The 19,543-nt window shown below is 42.3% G+C and overlaps 1 protein-coding gene across 3 annotated transcripts in view; it reads left to right on the forward strand.

The window, feature by feature from the left end:
* LOC121636771 (rootletin-like) overlaps positions 1-19,509 on the forward strand; it is a 23,232-nt gene extending 3,723 nt beyond the window's left edge. For 2 of the 3 annotated variants that reach the window (XM_041980567.1, XM_041980565.1), the window contains exons 4-37: positions 737-928; positions 1,007-1,090; positions 1,221-1,312; positions 2,123-2,288; positions 2,389-2,495; positions 2,596-2,823; positions 3,816-3,906; positions 4,008-4,094; positions 4,172-4,381; positions 5,333-5,532; positions 5,618-5,800; positions 6,311-6,455; positions 6,572-6,718; positions 7,115-7,345; positions 7,482-7,675; positions 8,054-8,181; positions 8,281-8,450; positions 8,586-8,765; positions 8,891-9,025; positions 9,145-9,288; positions 10,134-10,372; positions 10,466-10,625; positions 10,717-10,884; positions 10,976-11,399; positions 12,427-12,590; positions 12,709-12,829; positions 12,932-13,095; positions 13,565-13,780; positions 13,951-14,175; positions 14,253-14,402; positions 14,523-14,723; positions 14,805-14,936; positions 16,803-16,976; positions 17,683-19,509. In XM_041980567.1, coding sequence (XP_041836501.1) covers positions 737-928; positions 1,007-1,090; positions 1,221-1,312; positions 2,123-2,288; positions 2,389-2,495; positions 2,596-2,823; positions 3,816-3,906; positions 4,008-4,094; positions 4,172-4,381; positions 5,333-5,532; positions 5,618-5,800; positions 6,311-6,455; positions 6,572-6,718; positions 7,115-7,345; positions 7,482-7,675; positions 8,054-8,181; positions 8,281-8,450; positions 8,586-8,765; positions 8,891-9,025; positions 9,145-9,288; positions 10,134-10,372; positions 10,466-10,625; positions 10,717-10,884; positions 10,976-11,399; positions 12,427-12,590; positions 12,709-12,829; positions 12,932-13,095; positions 13,565-13,780; positions 13,951-14,175; positions 14,253-14,402; positions 14,523-14,723; positions 14,805-14,936; positions 16,803-16,976; positions 17,683-17,769 — 5,739 coding nt within the window. In that variant the 3' untranslated portion in view covers positions 17,770-19,509. The remainder of the gene's footprint in view (positions 1-736; positions 929-1,006; positions 1,091-1,220; positions 1,313-2,122; positions 2,289-2,388; positions 2,496-2,595; positions 2,824-3,815; positions 3,907-4,007; positions 4,095-4,171; positions 4,382-5,332; positions 5,533-5,617; positions 5,801-6,310; positions 6,456-6,571; positions 6,719-7,114; positions 7,346-7,481; positions 7,676-8,053; positions 8,182-8,280; positions 8,451-8,585; positions 8,766-8,890; positions 9,026-9,144; positions 9,289-10,133; positions 10,373-10,465; positions 10,626-10,716; positions 10,885-10,975; positions 11,400-12,426; positions 12,591-12,708; positions 12,830-12,931; positions 13,096-13,564; positions 13,781-13,950; positions 14,176-14,252; positions 14,403-14,522; positions 14,724-14,804; positions 14,937-16,802; positions 16,977-17,682) is intronic. The other variant, XM_041980566.1, reaches the window with a different exon arrangement.
* Positions 19,510-19,543: the final 34 nt, after the last annotated feature.

Genomic DNA, 19,543 nt, shown 5'->3' on the forward strand with positions numbered 1-19,543 from the left:
GACTCGTTTAGGGTAGAAGGCTTGGATCCAAAAGCAAAAGCTCTCCCAAAGTTACATTTTCCTTTAAGGAAATTATTTCCTTTTACAAAACTTAATTACTATAAATCGATATGAAACATCTTTGTGGCTGTTCCTATGTCCCACACTCAACCACTTTTAGAAAGGATTTTACGAAGAGTGACCTTGGCCTTTATTATTTTCTAATTAATTTATTTAATTAGATAATGCTGAAGAAGTTTATTTGTCTTCTTACTTGGGCACAGCAGGTCTCTGACTCAAATCATGTGCTGGTATTAATTAAACAACCTGAAAATATAAACAAGTTTACAACAGTGGGGCTGTTTTCATGAGAATATCTTAAAAGTTGATTGAAATCTCATCATCTATCAGGACTGTGATCTAAAGTAATTTATTCAATATGTCTTCCTTAGTTTTATGGCTTTATTTGAGATTTAACAGGTATTGATGTTCTGCAGGGTCACGTGTACAGTTTAGTTTCTACAGTGGCAAAGCAACACAGCGTCTGTTAAAAACACTTTGTTTGATATAAAGTCTAGGCTTGAATATACACTGGTAAACATGGCATGAGTAAAATATGCAGAATAAAAATACAGTGAGTTGCATACAAATATTGGGCTGCAACTGTTGCATGGCAGAACTGCGTAGACCACTTTTAAATGGTCTCAGTGTAAAATTTAACTTCACCTGCTGCTTCTCACCTTTAATCACACCACAGCTGGAGCAGGCTCTGCGTTTGGAAACAGGCGAGGGCGACCATGATTCACCAGAGTCTCGCAGTCTGGCTCAACAGAATGTGGACTTGCGGAGGCGGCTGGATGAAGAACAAGCAGCCTACAAGCGCAAACTCACTGCGTACCAGGAGGGGCAACAGAGGCAGGCGCAACTTGTGCAGAAGTTGCAGGCCAAGGTATGCGGTCTTTACTATGTGTCTAACATGTAGTCAGTGAGGTTTGTCAGTGTGTGAGAGTTTTTACTGCCGCTTCAGGTGCTTCAGTACAAAAAGAGATGTGGGGATCTGGAGCAGATGCTGCAGGAGAAGTCCTCAGAGTTGGAAAAACGCAGTGTGAGTGTAGGTGGCTTTTAATCTCTTCTAATTGTAATGAATTCTAATTTAATAAAGATCAACATAACAAAGACGGTTTTGTTCCACACCTTTTGTTTTTATTTGCATCACTTCAATATAAGATCTTTTCTTTTAGGGAAACAGTGAAACATCAAATGGTCGCCATCATGATGAAGCCAGCAGCAATCTGGAGGATGCTCTGATCCGTCTGGAGGAAGAACAGCAGAGGTGACACAGTCTCATACCTGAGATGATATCTGCAGATATCTGCCATAGAATCAAAGGGAGGGACAGGAATTCTACAAAATGAAGCTGCCTGGTTTACATTTGTAGTCTGAGTGTGGTCAAAGTAATTCTGACCAGTTGCATTTAGTGGACTTTGTGTTGCTTCTTGTTGTGAGCAGATGTGTGACAGGAAGCCTGAGCCAGGATTTCTTTTTGCAGAAAGCCACATCAACTGTTCATCAGGCTTATACATTAGAGTATGTATGTTATGTTGTTTAGGATAGCTATAAAATAAAATTCTGTGATTTATCATAGTTCTTCTGTAAAATTCACCTACTAGTGATGAATGAAAGTGTCAACACAGTCAAACTAGAGCTCTTATCTTTTTTAATTTAGTCAATCCTCTGGCTGGTCTACAGTATAAGTTGACAACAAGACATTTAGTTGGATGTTTGGAGGTTGCAGCAGCTCAGAAGACATCAAATGTGGGCTGCAGAAATTGAATGAGCTTGTTAATTTAATTGTTTTACAACTTTAACCTGCGGCTGATTCAGGCAGTGTTGCAGATTTATAATTTAATAAGACAAAACAGTTTTCAGTCTCCACTGTAGAAACAGAGAAAATAGTCAAATGATAAGCCTCTCATTAGTTTTTGTTACATTGCCTGTATTGTTTTGTTCTGTCTCCAAACAAAAACAAAAAAACAACAACAAAAAACAAACATGCTCCTTTTTACAGCAGAGCTCTTTGAATTTTACCAAGTGTAATGTTTCTGGTCTAACTGGAGCATCTCATTCATTGTTGTGTTATCAGGAGCAGCAGTTTGTCTGCAGTGAACGCAATGCTGAGAGAGCAGTTGGATCAGGCCGGTTTGGCCAACGAGGCTCTCAGCCAGGACATCCGCAGGCTCACTGCTGATTGGACAAAGGCCAGAGAGGAACTAGAACAAAAGGAGTCAGACTGGAGGAGAGAAGAGGAGGTGGGAAGGGTTTCTGAGACTGTGAAGCAAATTTTCTTTAAAAAAAAGGAATTCAAATTAGCTGATTATTTTTTTATTCTGTCTCTGCCTTTCTGATCAGTCTTTCCACAGCTACTTCAGCAGCGAACACGGTCGACTGTTGATGCTGTGGCGACAAGTGGTCGGGTTCAGGAGGCATGTCTGTGAGATAAAGACTGCCACTGAAAGGTAAACATCCCAAACTAAACAAAGTATTTGTTTTTTTAATTTAAAACTCTGCTTGCTCTCGCTTCACCTTTTGCTCCCTTCCTTTTCTCTCCAACCTCAGGGACTTGTCAGACATGCGTAACGAGCTGGCTCGGATGTCCCACTCTGCTCAGGTGTCCTGCACCGGCCTGTCTGCAGCGCTCCACAGCCGGGAGGGAGGAGCAGCTCTGGCTCTGGAGCGGGAAAAAACTCAGAGAGTTCAGCTGGAGCAGCAGCTGAGAGATCGAGTGGCGGAAATGATGAAGCTTCAGACCAGAACAGATGCAGAGAGAAGTGAACTTAACATCAGGTCAGTAAGTATCACTTGATAGGTTGTTATTCATCATGTTGGAGCTTCAAATGCATCTAAATGTACATTAATTAAAATCCTATACACCTTTTAGGGGATGAAACCCGGCTTCTTAAATCATTGGTATAACAGACAAAGATGTAAGATAGTGATCTATCAGCTAGAGTGATAACAGAATATTTTAAACTGACCATTACCAATCTGGGTTTTAAAGTGGACGGCCAAATCAGGGCTGTTGTCAAGTCTTGTTTTTAACATTTAAGGAGGTTGGCAAAGGTTCTTTTCTCACTCCAAGTAGCACTTCAGAACCATGATACATGCTTTTATTTCATCCCGCTTTATAACGTACTTCATGTTGAAGTGAGTCAGTCTTTATTGTCACATCTGCAGCTTGTTCAGAACATTGCTGCACAACTTTTAACAAATACCTACATAAGAGAACATATCACCTCTGTCCTGGCTTCACTCCGCTGGCTGCCTGTGCATTTTAGGGTTCATTTTAAACTTCTTATGTTTGTTTTTAAATGTCAAAATAATCTTGCCCTTACCTCTCTGAGCTTCTTCACCCCTACTCGCCTTCTCGGTGCCTTGGGTCAGCTGACCAACTGCTCCTGCAGGTACGCAGGTCCAGGAGGAAGCTCAGAGGGGACAAGGCCGTCTCCATTGTTTGTAATCTGCCTTTGTACATTAGAGGCCCCTTCACTGTCCACTATTAAAACCTACTGTTATTCTTTGGCTTTCAGCCTCAGCAAGACTTCTTTTTTATGTTATTTGTTTTAATTGGTTTTAGTGTGCTGATTTTTAGTTGTTCTTATGTTTGAGGATTTCATTTGTTTTTATTTATATCTTGATTTTACTTGTGTGCATCACTTTGTTCATCTCTGGTTGTTTTAAAGTGCTTCATAAATAAAGTAGGTATGGTATGGTAAAAAAAGAAGTACTGAATTATCATCCAGGACAGCTTAATACTTCAATCTTGTTTGAACTGCCAGGTTGTCAGATGTGGTGAGAGAATGTGAGAGACTTAAAGCCCAAAATGCGGAGAAAGATGGTGAAATTGCAACACTAATGAGGCGTCTTGAGGTGAGAGGCTACACATGAACCCTGTGGTGGTTTCTTGTTGCTCTGTTTTATTAATCTTACTCATAACATGTTTGCACTGGGTTTTTCTGGTTTTCCTTCAGGAGCAGAGCGGCAGTGATGAGACTGACATGCAACTGATGAGAGCTCACACTGACACATTGTTGGACACTATGCGGGACATTGCTCAGGTAAACAACACACACTTTTTTAGCTGTGGATTCCACATTAGCAGTGGCGTGTGCTTCATGTTTGCTTCCTTTCACAGACACTTCTGTCAGATGGAGAGTCATCATCAGAAGCAGATCAGGACAACTCTGTGCCTTCGCTTCTAACACTGATCCGTGACTCCTCTCGTTGCTCCTCCTCTGCTCGGAGGCCGTCATCCCCTCTTCGAGGCTCATTGTTGTCTCCTTTGCCGGACACGGTGCTGTCGGCTCTCCGGTCTACAGTTACAAACAAGACCCTCCAGCTGCAGGTAAAGTGTTTGTTTGTAGCGCTTCAGTGTGAGACAGCCATGCAAACACCCACTGTGCTCATGAGCACGAAGAAATGTTTAAAACACAGCTACACTGGGACTTTGAGAACAGCATGTTGTTTTTTTTCTAAGCCTTTTCTGTTCTGCAACCAGCTCTGTGAGCCTGGACTCACTGTTCTGTTGGGTGGTGTCTGATCAGTTTTCTCATGGTTTGAGGATATGCTGAAATATTCTCTGGCAGACCTTCTTTTTTCATTCTTCAATCTAAGCTACTTTCTATTATCTACAAAATTCACTCCCAGCTAAACAGCAAAAAGCATGATGCTAACCCCACCATGCTTAAGTGTAGGTAGGTGGGGTGTTCTTCAATTTGTTATCTTTACTGTTCCAAGCTAGGTCTGGTCATTTTGGACAAACAACTCCAGCTTTGTCTCATTTGACTGTAAAACCTTCCACCTGAGGATTTTTGTGAGGTGTAAACTGTTGCAATTTTTTAGTGCAATTTTGTAAAAGGAGTTCCTTTCATGGATGTCATCTTATCTGTCCACGATATTGTAAAACTCACTTGTCAGTAGAAAGTGGTACTGGTGTTCCAGCAGCCTTCATTCATCCTGGGTTGGTCCCAGTCATCCAAATGGATTGACTCTCAGCTGAGCATCACAATTTGGATGTTTTTCCAGACCTTGGCGAAGTTGTTACACCTCCCAATAACTTGAGTAAATCTGTGATCCTCTTTCCTGGAACTCCACTGAGCTTCTTGGACATTTCCATTGTGTTGCGAGTTGTTTAATCTAATTAGTTCCAACAAAACAAACCATTTTTTGTTACCACTTTGTAACTTAGTAAAAATAATATATTAGGTTCATCCCACAGATTAAATGTGTGTTCTTTTTGTTATTATTGTTTATGTATCAAAATATCATAGATGGTCTCCAATGGACATGTTTTCAGGATGTTCGAGGTCGCCTGCTCTCTACTCAGTCCTCTTTACAACAGTTACGAAAGCAGCTTTCAGAGTCTGATTTGGCTAAAAGAGATGTGGAACAGCGGAACCAAGCCCTGCAGCGAGAAAGGGACGCTTCTCAGAGAGAGCGGGAGACTGCACAGAGAGAAAAGGACCGTCTAAAGCAGGAGAGAGACACGCTGGCCAGGTTTACCCATATCATTTCTCACAGTCTGCTCCTAAACACTGCATCATGCATAATCATAACTCTTCAATATGCTCCCTGCATGCAGTGAGAAGCTGAACTTGGAGAAGACTGTTCAAGCTGTGCAGAGCAGCAATCAGATCCTGCAGATGGACTGTGAGAAGCTTCAGCTGGCTGTGGCGTCCGCACAGCGAGAGCGAGATCATGAGAGGGAGGAAAAAGAGGTTGCCATGCAGGAGAGGGACCGGGCAAAGGCAGAGACTCAGAGGATGTAAGCAGGCTAATTGATAGAGATTAAATGAATGTGATGTAGAGACTAATCCACAAAGTTTAGTGCAGTCAGCACACCTCGTACCTGCCCACAGGAAGCCATCCAAAAGTTCAGGATAGACTCCTTGCACATTTACATATCACTGCTGCTTCTTTTTATAACATAGTCACCTGTGTGTCCTCCTCAGACCATCTTAAGCTTTTATATTTTTTTTAAATTACACAAAAGCTTTCCTGGAAACTTTTACAACATACATTTGTTGAGTAAAATTTGAACTTCTTAGCTCCAATACTTATAAAAAATGTACACTCACCTTTGGCGCATGTTAAAACTGATTCAGTAAATGATCAGTACCTACCTAGAGTCAATGTGCAGTTTTTAAATCTTACACAGTTTTAAAATTAAGAAAAGGTTGTATAATACTTTCTGGACTCCACACTCTGCTCATAGCAATTAGCTTTACAAAGTACACCGTGTATTGCACACGTAATATTTGTTTCCTTAATTCAGACAGAAGCAGTGGGATCAGAGCGAGAGTCGAGCCTCTGCTCAGCGTGGAGAGTTGTCTGTGGTCAGGGAGACTCACCAGCAGGGGGAGGTTGAGAGGCAGCTGCTGGAGCGGGAGAGGGCCCAACTGTCTGAAGCACTCGCTCGGGTGAGAAAAAGGCAGCTTCTTATTATTTAACTTCTGCAAAGTTAACTTTCTGCATTCTTATTTAGTCTGTTTTCTACGTTTTAACCTTGATTTTTTATTTTTTATTTTCCCCGTAGGCCGAGAGCAGCAACATAGAGCTCTCTCTGCAGGTCAGCAAGCTGCAGTCTGAGGATGCAGCTCTCAGAGACTCCCTGGCAAAGATGGGTAGTATGAATGAGGGCCTGGCTCAGGACAAAGCAGACTTAAACACTTTCATCCTCCAGGTTAGCTGAAATATGACCTTGACTGTGTTTGATCATTTTCTGTTCACTAGGATGTTTTACTTGCTCTTCTAGTTGTGTCCTACTTTTTAAAAAGTGTGTTTTTCTGCAATTTCAGTCTAAAATTAGTGCAGACCCCTTGATATGTATAGTGCTTGAGAAACTATACAAACAAAAAATGAAAATATAAAGGAGGACATAAAGGCAATTAAAATCCTGTCTCTGTTTCAAAGCTCTTCACATTGATAGAAAGTAAAAATAGTTATGAAATCAGTCTGTATTAAAGCCACCTTAATTACAGCTTCATGTATGCCATCTGACAAAGTAAGAAGTTGATGCACAAAACCTGTTCCAACTGTCTTTAGTTTAAAAGATGTCATTCTTACCACTGTCTCAAAGCTTGAGGAGGAAAAGGCCCTCCTGCAGACTCAGAAACGTGAGGCAGAGCAGGAGAAACTAACCATTAGGGATGAGCTGGTTCGACTGGAGCAGGAGCGTCTGGAACTAGAGTCTGCCCGCATCACACTGCATCAGTCACTGCAGGATGCTGAACTAAGCCGGGTGGGGATGGAGGCAGAACTGCAGAGTCTCAGGACAGAGAGACTTAAGCTGCAGGAGAGAGTCACCCAGGTAGACACCAGATGATATCGCATAATAGTTTAGAGAATGTTTTGTTAATGAGGTCACACAAGTCCAGAAATCGTGCAGCTTTTTGTCTGTTTAATAACAAATAGAATGGCAATAATATTGTGCTTACCGCTGACAGCTTTGTGGTGAGGTGACCTCTCTGGGTTCAGAGTTAAGCCTCACACGGGGAGAGGGCCAGAGGAACGAGGTGGCATTAGAGGAGGCTGGCCGCAGTCGGGCAGAACTGGCCCGAGACAAAGCAGCTCTGGTGGTTCAACTGACGGCATCCGAGAGAGAAAACACGATGTTGTCCGAGGAACTGGCTGCTTTCAGGTGTGGATGGTGTTGATAAATGACAATGCTTTGCAAACTTTATTCCTCCATTATTTCACTTGTAGTTTCTAGATGCATTATCAATGCTGCTTGTTCTGTGGGAAATCTCTAATTGTTTAAACCTAATATAAATCTATCTATAGAAAAGCCTTTCAATCGCTCCTGTTTACACTATGATACACACAGTGTATCACATAAGGCCAGTGACTCTGGTCAGATGCATCATTCTTCCCGCAATGCAAATATAGCATGTGTAGCGTGGCTCTCTCCATCATCATTGAGTGTATATCAGCAGGAAGTCAGGACAAATTATGTCATTGTTGCACATCTCATGTCTGAGATGGCTTATTGTGTGAACCTTGTATGTGTGAGCTGCAGGTCGGAGCGCGAGTCACTGGAAACAAGTCTGTTTGATGTGCAGCAGCAGCTTGTGCAGGTGGAATCTCGCAGAGAGCAGCTGGAAATGGAGAACCAAAACCTCAAAGTTCGCTGTGAGACTGCTGCAGGTGAACGATGATAAGAGAGCATGAGGAAGAAAGTGGTTAAAAACAGAAGATCTTCTCCTTTTCGCGTAATAAAAGATGATCTTCTTTTGGAACTTCCAGCTGAGCTAAGGCGTGTACGCTCAGATGGAGAAAGCGCTTTGGTCCAGGCTGAGAAAGACAAACGGGCCATGACTCAGACACTAAATGCAGCACAGCTGGAGGCTCAGCAGGCTCTACGGAAAGCCATCTCTGAGCATCAGGAGGAGGTGGAACGGCTGGTTTCAGAAAAGGTGGGCAGATTAACTAGTAGTCGTATTTTTCTTTATGCGCTGTTTTTACATTTATTTATGTTTTATATATACTTTTTATTGAAACCATCGACCATCTTACCAGTTGATGTGCTCTTCGTCTGCCCTGTTTAACAGGAAGTTGTGCGGCACAGCTTGCAGATGGAGCATGATACCACTCTGAGGAAACTCAGGCAGGAGATGGAGGATCACCTACTCAGGACGAAGCGAGAAAGAGAGGAGCTGCAGGATGAAATGAGGACTCTGCAACATGATCGAGATCAATGTTTGCTGCAGGCCGAGACTGAGAAGCAACAGGTCTGATCTGATTCCATGAGATGAGCAGCTGTTCAGGGAGTTGTTGAATCATGTCTTGATATTATTACTTTATTATTCAGCCTTATGGTGCTAAATATTGAAAAAAGATTTTTCTCTCTTTGTAGGCTCTTTCTCTGAAGGAGGCAGAGAAGACAGTTTTGTCTGACAGGGTTTCCAGCCTGCAGGCTGAGCTGTCTGCTGCAGCCCTGGAGGCTGAGCGGATGACCAGAGAAATAGCTCTTTACCAAGAGCAGGAGCAGGTGATGAGAGGCAGCATGGAGATTTTGATTTCTACTATTTTTTTTCCTTTCTTTTTTATTTTCAAGCACAGAACATGAAAAGTACAAACTGAACTGACTCCCCATGTTGCGTTTTTTAGATCAGAGTTGGAGCACTGACCAGTGAGCTTTTGGAGCTTCGCTCTCAGCTGGAAGATGCAGCCTCTGCTCATGAAAGGGAACTCCACGGTCTGAGAGAAACTTGCACTGATCTTCGTTCTCGTGCAGATATTGCTCTCAAAGAGGTAGACAATCCAATCCCCAGAGACCACATAGAAGTTATGCAGGCAAAAGTTTTGATTTTGTCAGCCACCTTTAAAATTTAGAAAACAAAATTCATGTTTGTCAAAGAAAGAGAGGGAGATGACAGTTTTTTATTTACTATTCTTTGATACATTCATTGGTATGTTTAGGATTGTCTTGTTGCATCATAAAGAAAAAGCCAAAATCATGATAGTGCCACCATTACACTTTACAGATTGGATAATGTTTGTATGCTGTTACTTCTCATTTAAACCAAGAAATTTTCTACATTTGTCTCCAAGATTTCTGGTTTGATCATATGGTTCTTTTAAAATCTGCAGATGGGCACGTTTGTTTGTTTTGTTTGTTTGTTTGTTTGTTTGTTTTTTTAACAATAGTTTTTTATTTACAGCTCTGCCATGAACACCATTGTTCTATATTCTGCTGATGATGGGTTCATGAACATTAAATTTAGCTAATGTGAGCTAGGCCTTTAGTTGTTTATAGGCTACCTCATCTTTGTTTGGAATCTCTGACACACCGTGTTCTCAAAGCGATTTTTGTTGGTCGACTACTTCAGGGAGGCTAAAAATGTTCTTTCGTTTCCTTCATTTGTACACATGATAAATTGTTATTCCTTTAAGTAAAACAGGGATGTCAAACTGTATAAAGACATCTGACTCATATAGATGTTTTATGCACATGTGAACTCAAAAAGGCTGGCAAACTCTCCAGGACCCCTTTATGAGGAGCATTTAGCATGGGATACACTTCCATATTTGATGATTTATAGTGTTGTTCTGTCACATTACATAACTTTAAAACAAACTTGTCTTCTGCCCTCCAGCTGGAGGAGTACAGAGCTTCTCTCTCTGCTACCGAGGAGAGTCGCGATCAGCTGAGGAGGGACTTGCTAGAGACAGAATGTCGTCTCAACCAAACTCAGGACTTATCCGAGAACTACAGGAGAGAGGGGATGGAGCTGCGTCGTAGCCTCTGTGATGTCACCAAGGAGAGAGATGCTCTTAACCAATCAAACACTCAGCTGAGAGAAACTCTACGCACTGCAGAAACAGAGAGAATTAGGTAAACACTGAAAAGGAAAGTATTCACAAGAAGGTGAATGGAGGTATGTTGGCAGTAAAATGTTTACATTGTATGTGTGTGTGTTGCTGTCAGTGTGAAACGGCAGTGTGAAGAGAAAGAGCAGAAGCTGGCGGTGCTGGAGGAGAACTTTTCCTCCACTCAGAAGGAGGTGGCAGAGCTGCGTAGCTGTCTGAGAGAAGTTGAAAGGTCACGACTTGAGGCTCGGCGGGAACTGCAGGAGCTCCGTAGACAGGTCAGACACTTCATAACTGATTTACGTTCACTCTGCAGGATATATTGTGAATCTGTGTTGTCATATCAAGTGTTTGCTTTTCTGGTCGCAGTTAAAGGTTCTGGATGGGGAGAAGGAGCAGAAAGGAAGGGAGCTGGCAGAGCTGCAGACTCGCTTGTCGCTGGAGGAGCAAAGAGAGGAAGAAAGAGGAAAAGAGATTTTCACCCTCAAACAGAAGCTCACTGAATCTGAAACAACCAGAGACTTCCTCAAGAAAGAGGTGAGAGTGGAGCAGAATGACAACTTTTCACAGCATCTTGTTGTATTACAGTAATATACCACAGTATATCACAACTCTATCTTTTTCATAGCTCTCTATGACTCAGAAACGTTTGGTGGAGTCTGAGTCGAGCTGGCGCAGCTGTGAGAGAGAGCTGACAGCTCAGCTTCAGGAGGCACGTGGTTGCGAGAAGAAGCTCCAGGACGAAGCCAAGAACCTGTCGCTGCGAGCTCAAGCTGCACAGGACTCTGCTTCTCAGTCCAGCCTGCTGCTGAGCGAGGCACAGGGCCGACTGGCTGCCACAGAGGCGGAGCTGACGCGAGCAGAGGCTGCAAGGCGAGATCTGGAGTTTCGTCTGAGCAGCCTCCAGTCAGCGCTGACACGAACGCTGGGCATCGGAGCGAGCGGCAGGGGAGGCAGGGGGAGGAGCCCAGGAGGGAGCTCCACATCACCTGGCAGTGTGTCACGTCATCACAGCGTCTCACCTCTACGCTCCTCTCTGTCGCCTCCTAAAGGTGAGAATGAAATTGCAGCTAGCTTTACTTTTCCTCTTACTCCATGACCTCATGAATTATGGCATTGTCATCTTGGAATATGGCCATGCCATCAGGGAAGAATAAAATCCATTAATGGAATGTCCTGTCATTCCGGTAGTTAGTTGACTGCATTTTTTGGGCACATAATATTGCAGAACCAAGCCCTGACCAACTGCGGCAACCCCAGATCATAACACTGCTATCACAGTCTATAGTTATACAGTTATACAGTAGGCATTAGGCATGATGGCTGCACCACTTCATCTGCCTCTCTGCTTACCCTGACGCTCCCATCACTCTGGAACAGGGTAAATCTGAACTCATCAGACCACATGGCCTTCTTCCAGCTCCAGAGTCCATTCTTTAAGCTCCCTAGAAAATCGAAGCCTTTTTCTCTGGTTAGCCTCACCGATTAGTGGTTTTCTTATGGCTACACAGCTGTTCAGTTCCAATCCTTTAGTTCCCTTCACATTTTTCATGTGGAAATGTTCTTACTTTTACTCTTAAACATAACCCTGAGTTATACTGTTGTTTTTCTTTGATTTGATTTCACCAAACGTTCAAGTGATCACCCATCATTCAGGATTTTACACCAACCACATTTTTTCCTTGAAGACGATGGTCCCACAATATACTTCCAGATTGGAGAAAGAAGCATTAAGTTCTTATTCCTAAGAGAAAAACTGCACTAGTGGTGGCCAAAGAGTCAGTTACACACAAATTATGCAAATTATGAAAGAATTAAGTGGGTTTGTGAAGCATTTTTCCAAACTAATGTTAAAAAGTGCTTAAATTGTAAGGATACAGTCAAATGAATTTAGTTACATTACCATTGCACATAACACAATTAATTATATCACAAACAACCAATATTTTGCTACTTCTCCAGTAAAATATTCTCTGTTGTATTTTCTCTTATTTGACATTGCTCTCCTACTTTTCATGCTCCAACATAAAGTAAAAAACACACAAAGCAGTGGTATCCTTTTATATTTCATTCATGCAGACTTTCGAGGAAGCACACCAGACAACACTTTAGGCTCTGGAGCTGCCTCACCTGAGAGAGGCGACACACCGCTGCCTCTCGCTCAGCCAGAGCTCGACCCTGAAACTCTGCGAAGCGGTCTCAGAGACTTCCTCCTGGAGCTGCGTGATGCACACAAAGAAAGGGTAATCATGCTGCACAGACCAAAACAAGGATGCAACACATACACTGTAGATCCATAATAATTCTGAGGATTCATTTTGTTTGGGTAGTTTAAGTTTTTATTTAATGATGATTTTTCAGGATGATGCTCGATGCCAGCTGGGGGCCGTGCAGAGGGAGCTGGAGGAGCTGAAGGGGGAACAGGACTCGGCTCAGAGTCGCCTAACTCAACTGCAAAACTCCTTACAGATGTGCCAAGAAGGTCCAAATACAAACACAGAGACATATAAGGAGACTTGAGCTTGAACTTTAAGCTTACTATCTGCTGTGCTGTGCTGATGCATGTTACTGTGTGTGCTTGCAGGAAAGCGTGGACTTGATGAGCGTCTGACCACCGCTCAGATTCTGCTGCAGCAGCAGGAGGAGGTGGTGAGGAGAGGAGAGAGAGAGAGGAGAGCTCTCACCGACAGGGTGAAGGATTTAGAGCGATCGCTGCAGGCCTCCGATACGGATAAGAAGCACACTCAGGTACAATGTGTGCATGTGTGTAAACTCCATGTATTTATATTGTCACTTGCTCAGCAGTGACGGCTGATCTGCCACAGTCACCATATGGCAACACTCAATATTTGAGCCATATCTAGAGGTGTAAGCTCTCAGGATCTGTAATAACAGCAGATGCCACACACACAGTGTTACTGTTCTTGTGGTGTTGTGTCAGCTTTCCATATGTCTGTTTATAATGCCAGCATCTCTGCAGAAATTCACCATCTGGAACGCAAGAGGAGCAAAGATGCAAAGTCAATCTCAGGCTCAATGTGTGGATATGCAAATTTAAAAAAAAAATCTTTGGAGGAGCAAAGAGAGTGACACATAAAGTTTGAGCTTTTTTTTTGTCTTATTGTGACCATGTAAACAGTAAAACTCTCACTCCCACAGTTCAGCTAACTAAAAACCTGCAGTAACCATGGTCACTGTCCTCCGTCCATCCCTGCAGGATCAGTTAAATAAGCAGCGTGCTGCTGAGATGCGTCTGGAGGCGGAGAGAAAGCGCCTGCGGGAGGCGCTGGAGGCAGCTGAAGCTCGGGCCACCAGGGTGGAGCTTGGAAGGCGAAGTCTGGAGGGGGAGCTGCAGAGACTAAAACTGAGTCTGGGAGACAGAGAGGCCGACAGCCAGGCCTCCCAGGAGCGCCACGACTCTCTGCTCAAACAGGTGCTGCAGGCTGATATAAGTCATGTGACTCTTATTAATCAGCCTGATAGGAATTTTGGCTGACCTGAAGCAGTGTTGACTGTTCTATTTATTAGCGGAAATTGATTAAATTAAACTATTTTTCTCTTTGGATTGCTGCCAAGTTTACTGGTTTTTCTTACAAACTGCAGGTGGCAGAGGGAGAAGCCCGTGTCTCTTTGATGCAGAGAGAGGTAGAGAGGCTGAGCCAGGCTCTGCTTAAAACTCAGGAAGGTGAATCTGCACTCAAAGAGAAGACAACGTCTCTGAACCAGACCCTCCAGGAGGCGGCAGCTGCTCACAGCAGCACACAGAGTCGTCTAGCTGCTCTGCAAAAGACGCTGAGTTTAGCTGAACAGGACAAAAGGATTCAACAGGTGAGTTTGTCAGAAGAAAATAAAAATTTGTGGATGAGAAGTGACTAGTGGAGAGATAATACTTTTGTGCCATTTAGGAACGAATGGATGAAGCTCGCACATCATTAGCTGAGGCAAAGAGAAACGTGCTTACCCTTACTGAGCGTGTGGAGAACCTTCAGAGTGAGCTGAACCAGAGTGAGCTGCGGCAAGAAGAGCTGGAGGCCGAGCTCAACCATGCTCAGGAGGTCAGAGAGACTGGAGGCGGTTTACATATTAAAGAGGACATTCAACAGAAAGTTAATAAAAAAGAAAAAGGGTATGGTTGTTAAAATATTGTAGACTCATGTTGGATTCTTCACTGTTAGGCTCTGCGCCAGCGTTCAGCAAGTCTCATAGAGGCTCAGCGCAGCACACAGTTAGCCCAGACAGAGCGGGCGGCCATGGAGGAGCGACTACGTGGACTGCAGAGAGCAGTGGCAATGCTGGAGACAGAGAAAAAAGATGCTGAGAGACAGGCTGTGAGGCTGGAGAAAGACAAGAATGCTCTGAGGAACACATTGGATAAGGTTAGTACTGGATCCTTTGCAGGGTAATTGTGTCAGTTATCTTTTTTCCTTTTTTCTTTTTAAATTTTTTCCTCATTGTAGGTTGAACGTCAGAAGCTGAAGTCTGAGGAGGGTAGCATGCGGCTGTCTGCAGAGAAAAGCCGTCTGGATCGCTCCCTGAACACAACTGAGCAGGAGCTGCAGGAGGCACAGCAGCAGATACTGATGCTACAGGTGAGGACAAGTGGCCATGGACCCGGAGCACAGTCAGGACCAAGCACAGTCCAAGCAACACAACCTGCAACAGAATTAGTTTTCTTAAACTTCTGAAATTTGGAATTTGTGCAGAGCGATTGTGATATTGGAAAGCTACATTTTTTTAAATGTCCATCCATCCGTCCATCCGAGAAGGGTGTCCTGGGGTCTCCTCCAGGTGTGACATACCTGGAACATCTCACCACAGAAGCATCCAGGAGGCAATCTAACCCAAGCCACTTCATCTGGCTCCTCTCAGTGTGGAGGAGCAGTGGATCTACCTGGAGCCCCTTTCAAATGACTATGCTTCTCAGCCTATCTCTAAGGCAAAGCTTAGACACCCTGCAAAGAAAATTTACATGGATGGATGGATGGATTGATTTGTTGTCTAGCTGCAGACCAAGGTAAATGTAGGACCACTCCACCTCCTCTATGAGTACAAGCTGTGTTGGGGGCCTTGTTTGATGGAAGTCCAGTACCATCTTCTTAGGCTTTGATGTATTAATCTGCAGCTAGTTTTGTTGACACCACACCACCAAGTCCTCCATTATCTTCCTGTTTCTACCTTCCTGCTCCTCCCTGTGACAGCCGACAATGGCCGTGTCATCTGAAAACCTCTGGATGTGACACAACTCTGGCTGTGTTCAGGGGGAAGAGGAGGGGGACAGGACAGTTCCTTGTGGTGCTCCTGTGCTTCTGGTCACAAAGTCTGACTACCCAAAGCTCATGACCATAGGTGAGGGTAAGAATGTAGATTGACTGGTAAATTGAGAGCTTTTCCTTTTGGCACTGGTCCTTCTTCACCACAACAGACTTATGCAGAGCCCACATCACTGTGGACACCAGTCTGTTAATCTCCTGCTCCATTCTTCACTCATGAGCAGGCCCCAAGATTCTTGAACTTCTCCATTTGGGGTAGGATCTCATTCCCAACTCACAGAAGATACTTCCTGTTAAAAAGCTGTAAGACTGTCTCTACTGAATTGAGTTTACAAATGTTGTTTAAAGAGAAAAATCTTTGTCTAATAAATGTGGAGGATGCTAGTTTTGACATACAAAGTGGAATAAGCTTCAGGAAGCTGGCAGGAATGTCTTTTTTTTCCCCCATCTGCAAACCACTCGTGTTCCAACGCTGAAAAAGATTTGGGTTTTTTTTGGGTGGCTTCAGTTTTATGTTGTGATCCTTTTTTATTTATTTATTTATTTTATTGTTTTTTAATCCACCACAGAATGCCATTATCAAGCAAAACGCTAAAGCCTCAGTGGGTTTCAGAGGAATTCTGAAATAGTGATTAAAGTTGTTTATTTCAGGCGAGATTTACATCACAGACCACTTTTTCCTCATTTAGTCAGACTTTTCCCAGGATGTATGGTGTCTATAAAAGAAAAAAGCATTATGTTTCTTGACTTGAATGGTTGCCACAGGATCTTTTGGGTAACTGGTACGAGGGGTTGAAAATTCTGCTGCATCTTCAACACTCAAAAATGTCAGTAACACAACAGTCTATAGTGCTTAAATAACTGTAATTGAGCCCATGAATCTTCTTTTGCTTTAAAAAACATAGATCTGTCTTATAATTTAAATTCAGTTTATATGGACTTATATACATTTATCAGACTAAATTACTTGATCCACATTTTCTCACATAGTGATCCACTTTTCCTCACCTTCAGCAACTTCCTTTGTTTTTATTTTTGTGCTGGCCTTAACTTCTGCTGACTCGTATCATTTAGATTTTTCTGTAAAAAGTTGCCTATATTTGGCATCCCACCTCACATTTATTCTTTTCCTCCCTTTCGTGTTTAGCTATTTTCCATCTGTGTGTGTTTGTGTTTCATGAGTAGACTCAGCTGGCTGAGATGGAGCAGTCACACAGTCTGTGTGAGAGTTTGGTGCGGCAGCGTGACGACATCCAGCTGGAGGCAGAGAGACTGAGGACCAGCTTAAGAGATGTGGAGCGAACGCTGGGCACCAGAGAGCGAGCTAACCGGCACCGAGTTAAAGGGCTGGAGGAGCAGGTGAACACAATTTTTATCTTGAGTTATCTGCTGCAGGAGCTTGGTTTTTTAGCAGTTTATAATCATGTATATCTACACTTATTTCCCACAACATTAGATGCCAAAGCACCACTGGCTTTACATACTTCACTTACTTTACTTTAGACAATTAATAATCAGTCTAAGCCAATTTTCTGAATGGAGTTTCCTCCACTGCTCACATTTAATTTTAATCACGCACTACATGAGCTGTGGAGATAATGTTGTTCTGTTTTTGTTATATTTGGTGGTCTATTTAATACTAATATAATATATCATCATACTTAATATATAGGAGTATTTTTAGTTCAAGAAAAGCTTCTGAAATAATTTTCAATTATATATTTTATTGTTTCAACTACCCACATCATAATTATATAGAAGCTGTCTTCTGTGTAGTTGTCTTGTTTATCTGACATAACAGCTGTGTAGGAGTTTGCAGTACACAAGTATCAACTGTATTTATTCAACAAACTGTGGGTCTGCTTCTAATCTTTTGAACCTGAAAGATACTTGATTTGTAGATCTAAAATAAATAAAATTAAATAAAGAGGTTATGTGAAGGAAGCCCCATTCTCTGATTGGCCCATGTTTCTCACTGCAGCCTGGATTCCATCTTTAAATTCCAACTGTGTTATCTGTGATAAAAGTTGAGTTTTAAATCTTTTTACTGTTGTAACTACCACAGGTTTCCACTCTGAAGGAGCAGCTACAGCAGGAGATGAAACGGCGACAGCCATCGCTTCCATCGTCTTTACTGTCAACAGGGAACTGAAACAGCTCAAAACGAGAAACAGCTTCTGAGTCAGGGAAGGTCCTCTCATTCTTTATGTCTCATAGCAACTCTAACCTACATAAATGTGCTCATAACTCTGCTGTCTAAAATGTTCTCCTGTGATAGTTAAATTAACACTTTTGTCATTTTGAAGGTGCTTTATTGACATTGTAAAGAGTAAAGAGTAAAGCTGCAACACAAATAAAGGGAAAGTAATGTGATTCAGCAGCTGTCCAGAAAACACCAGCAGTCTGCTGATTTTTGTACTTGGTCCTGGGTCAGTGTCTTTCTAAGTGTCGTGCTCTGATTCATGAAGAAATCCAAACAAGTCACTTCAGGAATTTAGTTCAGTTTGACAATGATAGATGGATAATAAATCTGAAAGTTTTGCAGTTTAGCTATGATTTAGCTTCGTAAAACACCCTAAAAAATCAAATAGTTGTAATGGTTGCCATTTTTTAGATCAAATAGAGGAAAAAAAACATGGAATCATGATCCCAAAAACAGAAATATTACTTGCTTCAGGTCCTTTGGCTTTTAGGACAGATTAAGTTCTTTGAGGCATGGACTTCACTAATGGAAAGCAATATTTCACCAGTCAGGTCCCAACTTTCTTGTAAAAGATTAAATACTTTTTGCTCTGCTGCATGATAGATTATCCATCCTCAAAGTTAACCTCAGCATCACCAAACCTGCTTTTGACTGATGAAAATTAGAAAAGTGTTCAAAATTTAATTTGTGCATCTTCTGCAGAGATAACAACTCCCATCTCTCCCTCTCCCCTAATCTCAGCCCCATATCAGTGATTGTGGAAGTATATTTTGTTTTCTTCAGGCTGATCTGTCATCATGCTCAATACAGATTTGTGATTAATCACTTTCATCCAAACCTTAGTTCACCGTAACCTCGTTTTCCTTCGGTTTAGATGTTAGTCATCGCTTAGATTTGACATTTTGGGATATAAATCCCATTTCCTTCAGGCAGTTTTTTACAGTGTGGTCACAAACATCAACTCCTGTTTTTGCTCATTTGTTTTTCATTTCTTTTGTTCTGCATTTTTCCATTTTCAAATTATATTACATGTTGGCATTTTCCTTCTTTGATCTGTATGTTTTCCTTCCCCATTTAGTTGTACTTACTCCAAATTTTAGACACAGCTGACTGGAAACGACCAACTTCTTTAGCCAGACTGTAAGTTGAATTATAATGTGGAAAAAGACTTGTTCTGGTGTTTTAGGGATGGAAAATTACAAGGTAATTCCAAGATTTATTTCCTCTACTTGATCTGAATGACATTGCCACCAATTAGTTTGGTGTCATTTCTGTGAGTCGGGTCTTTTCTACTAAAGGAAGCAGCTGAATCAAGAATGGTGAGTCCATGTGTTTTGCCAGGGGATGTAACAGGATAACAGAAACCGAGTCTTCACTTTGTATGAGTGCCAGGAAATAAACATAATGAAGGAACTGCACTGTTTATTCTGTGACTAACAGATGTTGCTGATTGTGTGATGGGGAGACACTTTTTATATGTATTAAGGAGTGCTGGCAGTCAAGTGTTGTAGTATGATAATGAACTTACATTAAGTGTTTTGTATTAGTTTATATTAGATGTGTATATACTTTTATTTTGCTGTATAAAAACTGACTGACGAAAATTCATTGCAGCGGTGTCACTTGTGTGGACACTACACATGGAAGCCACATGTTTGCTGGAGAATAAAGTGATTGTGTGCACCAACAGCCTTGTGTTCATAATTTTTTTCAGTGGGCCATA

The sequence above is a fragment of the Melanotaenia boesemani genome, chromosome 3, assembly GCF_017639745.1.
Source record: "Melanotaenia boesemani isolate fMelBoe1 chromosome 3, fMelBoe1.pri, whole genome shotgun sequence".
In the NCBI taxonomy this organism is placed as follows: domain Eukaryota; kingdom Metazoa; phylum Chordata; class Actinopteri; order Atheriniformes; family Melanotaeniidae; genus Melanotaenia; species Melanotaenia boesemani.